The sequence below is a fragment of the Beta vulgaris genome, chromosome 1 (assembly GCF_026745355.1).
Source record: "Beta vulgaris subsp. vulgaris cultivar EL10 chromosome 1, EL10.2, whole genome shotgun sequence".
NCBI classification, from domain to species: domain Eukaryota; kingdom Viridiplantae; phylum Streptophyta; class Magnoliopsida; order Caryophyllales; family Amaranthaceae; genus Beta; species Beta vulgaris.
Genome location: NC_079202.1, coordinates 58,331,220 through 58,336,731, shown reverse-complemented (window position 1 = coordinate 58,336,731; position 5,512 = coordinate 58,331,220). Strand labels below are relative to the sequence as shown.

At 35.7% G+C, this 5,512-nt stretch overlaps 1 protein-coding gene across 1 annotated transcript; it reads left to right on the top strand.

The window, feature by feature from the left end:
* Positions 1 to 1,011: 1,011 nt before the first annotated feature.
* LOC104888182 (actin-7) lies at positions 1,012 to 4,009 on the top strand. Its single transcript, XM_010673076.4, has 5 exons — positions 1,012 to 1,171; positions 2,327 to 2,397; positions 2,484 to 2,877; positions 2,966 to 3,579; positions 3,674 to 4,009. Exons 2-5 carry the CDS (start codon positions 2,338 to 2,340, stop codon positions 3,737 to 3,739), a joined length of 1,134 nt encoding a protein of 377 aa, XP_010671378.1. The 5' UTR covers positions 1,012 to 1,171; positions 2,327 to 2,337; the 3' UTR covers positions 3,740 to 4,009.
* The last annotated feature ends 1,503 nt before the right edge of the window (positions 4,010 to 5,512 follow it).

Sequence of the window (5,512 nt, the reverse complement as noted above, 5' to 3'; positions counted from 1 at the left end):
CCATCCTTCCACCCCTGTGTCAAGAATTCGATTCTCACTCCTTATAAAAAGAATTCCCAAATTTCTTCTTTTTTTACAAGAAAATTATCCTTATCTTTACGTTGCTATATAGTCATTATTGTATAAATCAAAATACTATGTTATTGGTGAGCTTTATATTATCATGCCTATTCAAGAGTAAATTAATATATTTCATAGCAAATAGTTTAGTTTTTAAAGTACTATTTTTTTCTTTTTTAGTTGCTACATTTTGACTGAATTTTATTCACATTATAACTTAGACGGTTTTTGAGTTTATATACATAAAAAAAGTATAGTCATATTGGATCTTGTTTGTTTCGTCTCAATTTGTACTTTTCAAGTATATTTTTTTTATAATGTAACTCAATATATTGATATTTGAAGTTGTATCCCATAAACTTTGAAGAACACAAATATAACAAGTAAGAACTAAAAAAAGACAGAGGGAGTACTTTATTATCTTACACATATGAGCAACATTCATACTTCTTCCATTCTACAAACTTTGTATGCAGAAATGACACATTAGTATATGCGTAAATTTGAGCATTAATATCTCAAACTACGCGTAAAGAAACATTATAGAAAATTGATGATATGAATTTATATATCGACATAAATTTAATAAATCCAACATCACTGCGTTTTACTCACATGCAAATAATACAAAAGGTCAAAATGAATTTATTTTTTGATCCATATGAATCACGAAGTCAGTACAAAGTACAAAGAAGAGAAGGGAGAATTCGAACCTATTACTTAACGTTTACAACACCTCAATCTTAACCATTATGTCAAAATATTCTTGGTGCGTAAAAACTAATATAGTAGTAAAAAAAAAATTGGAGAAAGTGTTTTTTTAGACAAATTTTATTTGGGAGGTCCTTTTAAAATTTTAAATTTAAATTGACACCATTGAAGAAAAAAATCAAATCAATAAATTTTAGGACAGCATGTTCATTTCATTTGCATTTGCATTTCATTTGGCAGCTTCCTCTCCTCAACATAATAAAGGATAGCAAGTCACACATTCAATCGCCTCTCTCTCCTACTACTACTACTTCTCATTTCTTTCTCTCTCATTTTCTCTCTCTTTCTCTCTCTTCATTCTCTCTCCTCTCGCAGCCTCAAGCTCTCTTCGTTCTTTAAGGTAAGCGCTAAAAAGCTCTCTCACTTTGTAATTTCATTCATCCTTTTTTTTGTTGGTAGATTCTTCATTTTTAGTTCTTATTTTTCTGGATCTTTTTTAGCTTCGATTTGTTGTTGAAGTTCGAATTTAATTCTTTGTTTGAGTTTAATTTGATGTGAATCTGCTTGTTTTTACTGAATCGTAGTGTTTTTTATGGTTGATTTAGTTCCGATCTGAAGTTTTAGTTCAGTTGACCTTGTTTGATTGTGATTTGACTAGCTCGATCTGCTGAAAAATTTGTCGATCTTGTTGATTTTTGATAGATTTATGATAATCGATTGTTTTAGTTGAAATGTTAGGGTTAGGTGATGTTTTTTTTGAGGTTGATTCTTGTTTTCTGTTATTATCTTGCTTAGAATCGTTGTTTGCTCTGTATTTGTGCTAGATGTTCATCAGTTGGAGATACTTGATGTTTAGATTTATTCGTTTGCGATTTGATATTTCTTTAGAATTGTTTTTGGATCGTTTTGTTGAAGTAACATTCGAACCGTGCCGATGTTTATAACTTGATGAGCTATTTGCTTGGAATTTGTACTATGTAAGTAATTGAATTTGATAGTATTGCTGAGGAATGGTTTGAATTTTCCTTGTTGGATTGTAGTTAGAATTTAGATCACAGTATTGCCAAATTTTGTTTTAAAAAGTACTTTTTAATCTGTTTGTTGAGCCTAGAATGCGCATCAAATACTAAATCTCGATAGAGATCTGAAAAATATGCATCTTTGTTGTTACGAATCCGGAGATTAGTTCAACATTGTGGAAGTATTAAAAAATGGAAGAAACAATAGAATTTGTAAATAAATATTGGCAGCTTGATGCGTGATAGCTTGATTTTGATGTAGAGATGCAAATGGATCGTCTTTGGTTGGGAAATAATTCAGAATCCTATTGCATGAGAAAATGTGTTAATGCTTGAAGAGTTTTAGACCTTGTGCACTCTTGAGTTGTCGACATACTCTAGGGATGCGAATTATGTGTGAGAGATGTTTAGTTGATTACTTAATTTACAATTGATGTGATATAGAGATATTGGTGAAAGAGTCCACATTATCATGCTTACAATTCTATTGAGATCAATTCCTTTTGTAATAAAATGTGTTGACTATTTCTATGTAGTATAAACCGAGATGGCTGATGCAGAGGAGATTCAACCCCTTGTCTGTGACAATGGAACTGGTATGGTCAAGGTAAGATGATACCATTGCACTACTTAAAATTTGTAATGATGACTTGAATTGAAGCTGATTTTGATAATTTTTTTGATGTTGTACAGGCTGGATTTGCCGGAGATGATGCTCCAAGGGCTGTCTTCCCAAGTATTGTTGGTCGTCCCAGACACACTGGTGTCATGGTTGGTATGGGACAGAAGGACGCATATGTTGGAGATGAAGCACAATCTAAGAGAGGTATTTTGACCTTGAAGTACCCAATTGAGCACGGTATTGTGAGCAACTGGGATGACATGGAAAAGATTTGGCATCATACCTTCTACAACGAACTTCGTGTCGCCCCTGAGGAGCATCCAGTTTTGCTCACTGAGGCACCATTGAACCCTAAGGCTAACAGAGAGAAGATGACCCAGATCATGTTTGAGACCTTCAATGTGCCTGCTATGTATGTTGCCATCCAGGCCGTTCTTTCTCTGTACGCTAGTGGACGTACCACAGGTTCGTAGCTATATCAAATATACTATGGTTCTCTGGTTTCTGCATATATGTTTCTTGTTTATATGATCTAAGTTTGTTCTTTAATCAGGTATTGTGCTTGACTCTGGTGATGGTGTTAGTCACACTGTTCCAATTTACGAGGGTTATGCCCTTCCCCACGCCATTCTCCGTTTGGATCTTGCTGGTCGTGATCTCACTGATTATCTCATGAAGATCCTTACCGAAAGAGGTTACATGTTCACCACATCAGCCGAACGGGAAATTGTCCGTGATATTAAGGAGAAGCTAGCATACGTCGCGCTTGACTTTGAGCAAGAATCAGAGACTGCTAAGAGCAGCTCTGCCATTGAGAAGAACTATGAGCTTCCTGATGGTCAAGTTATTACCATTGGAGCTGAGAGATTCCGTTGCCCAGAGGTCCTCTTCCAGCCCTCATTGATCGGTATGGAAGCTGCTGGTATCCACGAGACAACCTACAACTCCATCATGAAGTGTGATGTCGATATCAGGAAGGACCTTTACGGTAACATCGTGCTCAGTGGTGGTACAACAATGTTCCCTGGTATTGCTGACCGTATGAGCAAGGAAATTACAGCTCTTGCTCCTAGCAGCATGAAGATCAAGGTCGTTGCACCACCCGAGAGGAAGTACAGTGTCTGGATAGGAGGGTCTATCCTTGCATCTCTCAGCACCTTCCAACAGGTAACACGGGGTTTAAAGGAATTAACCATTACTGTTTTGTTCCAGTGTTTACTTCTAAGGCATATAACTAACTCATAATGTGTTGTATTTGCAGATGTGGATCTCCAAGGGCGAGTACGATGAGTCTGGTCCATCAATCGTCCACAGAAAGTGCTTCTAAGCTAAGTTTTGAGATTTGTAGTCCTTCATAGTCTCCTGTTGTCTCTTTGTTTTTCTTTCAGTTTGGTCAAAAAAACTTAGTGTGGTGTATGATTTGATTTGATTTGGATGAGAGAGATGGAAAGGGTTTAGGAGCTTGTGGTTTTTTTTGGGACCAGAGCTTGGAATTTCTATTTGTTTGTTGTAACTATTTTTCGGGCATTATGGCATGTAATCTATGCGGATTGCAGAATGATGTTTAAATGCTATACTCTACTATTTTGCTGAGTCACACCTTTGCTTCAGCCTCAGGTCTTTGATCTTTTCATGTGGTTCTGTTTTTGCCATATTCTTCTATATCCTCTGAATTGTTGTTACTGGATGTATGTATTAAATGTATAGAACCATAGAGGACTTTGTGGAGGAGATTGTTGAAGATGGTGACATTTGTGTTATATATGCTGAGGGTCGAGAGGTGAGAATGAACCGAAAGAGATATATGCATAGAACCATAGGGGACGTCGTGGAGGAGATTGTAGATGATGGCGACATTCGTGTTCTATATGCCGAGGGTCAAGAGGTGAGAATCAATCGAAAGAAAGTTTTCTTGTAAGGCATTTGTTATTTGCTTACGAGTGCTGTGGTACTTCATTACAAGCAGAGCTATTTATTTTTTGACAATTGACTAGGATGAGTGAGGACAAATGGAGTAATGGACAATGTTTTGGTCGGTTCCTAGACTACAAATGATCCTATCCTGAGTTGTGACGATGTCCATTTAAAAGAGATGAATGGATTACAGACGTTGTAACGTTTACAAAAGTCAGGTGTTGGTGGTTTGAATTTCGTGAAGCAGTTTTGGCGTTTTTTTTTCTTTCTAATATAGTACGAAACCCAAATTCTGCGTTAACACTCGCAAGGCTTCATGGAGTGATTTTCTAGATTGGTGCTGAAGAATTTTTTTTTTTATAGAGAAAATTTCTAGGTTGAAACAAGCGCTAACCAATTCAAATAGAGGATAAATAGGGTTTTCTAAGTTCAAAAAAATCAAATTCAAGTAGATGTGTCTTAAGGGAGAGTTTCAATAACAAGGATCACTTTCGCAACCCTTTACTTGAATGTGGTGCAAAATTGATAGCACCATGTTCCACCATAACTCGATTTTGTACTCTATGTGGCAATAAGGTAGTCAGGTAGGTAGGTATGATCTATTCTATCCTTTTTTTTTATATTTCAAGTTCGATTTAGGTCATGTGTGGTTAGATTAGGATATTAGTGGCTAGGCTCGAGAATCGTATTAAATTGGTTTGGGTTTGAGTCAGTATTAGATTGATTCAACATTTATATTCCGAAATCTATAAAAAATCATTTCTAGTTTACTTGGGTCAATATTGGTTGGAATCAGGTCAAGTTCTCTCAGATTTGTGTCGTATGGTTTATTTGAGTCAGTTTCGAGTAAGATCAGTATATTTCGGGTTTCAAGTCTCATATTAAGAGAATTTCATGTACAACTTATAGTTTAATACATGTATATATGTAGGTAGGTGAGATCAAAGGCTCAATTGGTCCGTAATCTCTTAAAGGTCAACTCGATCCAGGTTAGCGAACTATACACTTTGAGATGAGGAAAGACTCGTTTAGATTTCCTTCCTCAAAGCGCCTTTAGTAAGAATTAAACTCCCAACCTTAAAATCAGAAAGTATTATCATTATGATTGACCAAGTTTAACTTGGTACTTTGAATTGAATATAGAGCTTTCTCTTTTGAGACAAAGTTCCGTGTTTGGTTATATATC

Excerpts from the sequence above, each read along its gene's own strand:
- LOC104888182 (XM_010673076.4), top strand. The coding sequence starts at position 2,338 with ATGGCTGATGCAGAGGAGATTCAACCCCTTGTCTGTGACAATGGAACT. Across the intron at positions 2,398-2,483 it reads ATGGAACTGGTATGGTCAAG|GCTGGATTTGCCGGAGATGA; the intron begins GTAAGATGATAC and ends GATGTTGTACAG. Across the intron at positions 3,580-3,673 it reads CTCTCAGCACCTTCCAACAG|ATGTGGATCTCCAAGGGCGA; the intron begins GTAACACGGGGT and ends TTGTATTTGCAG.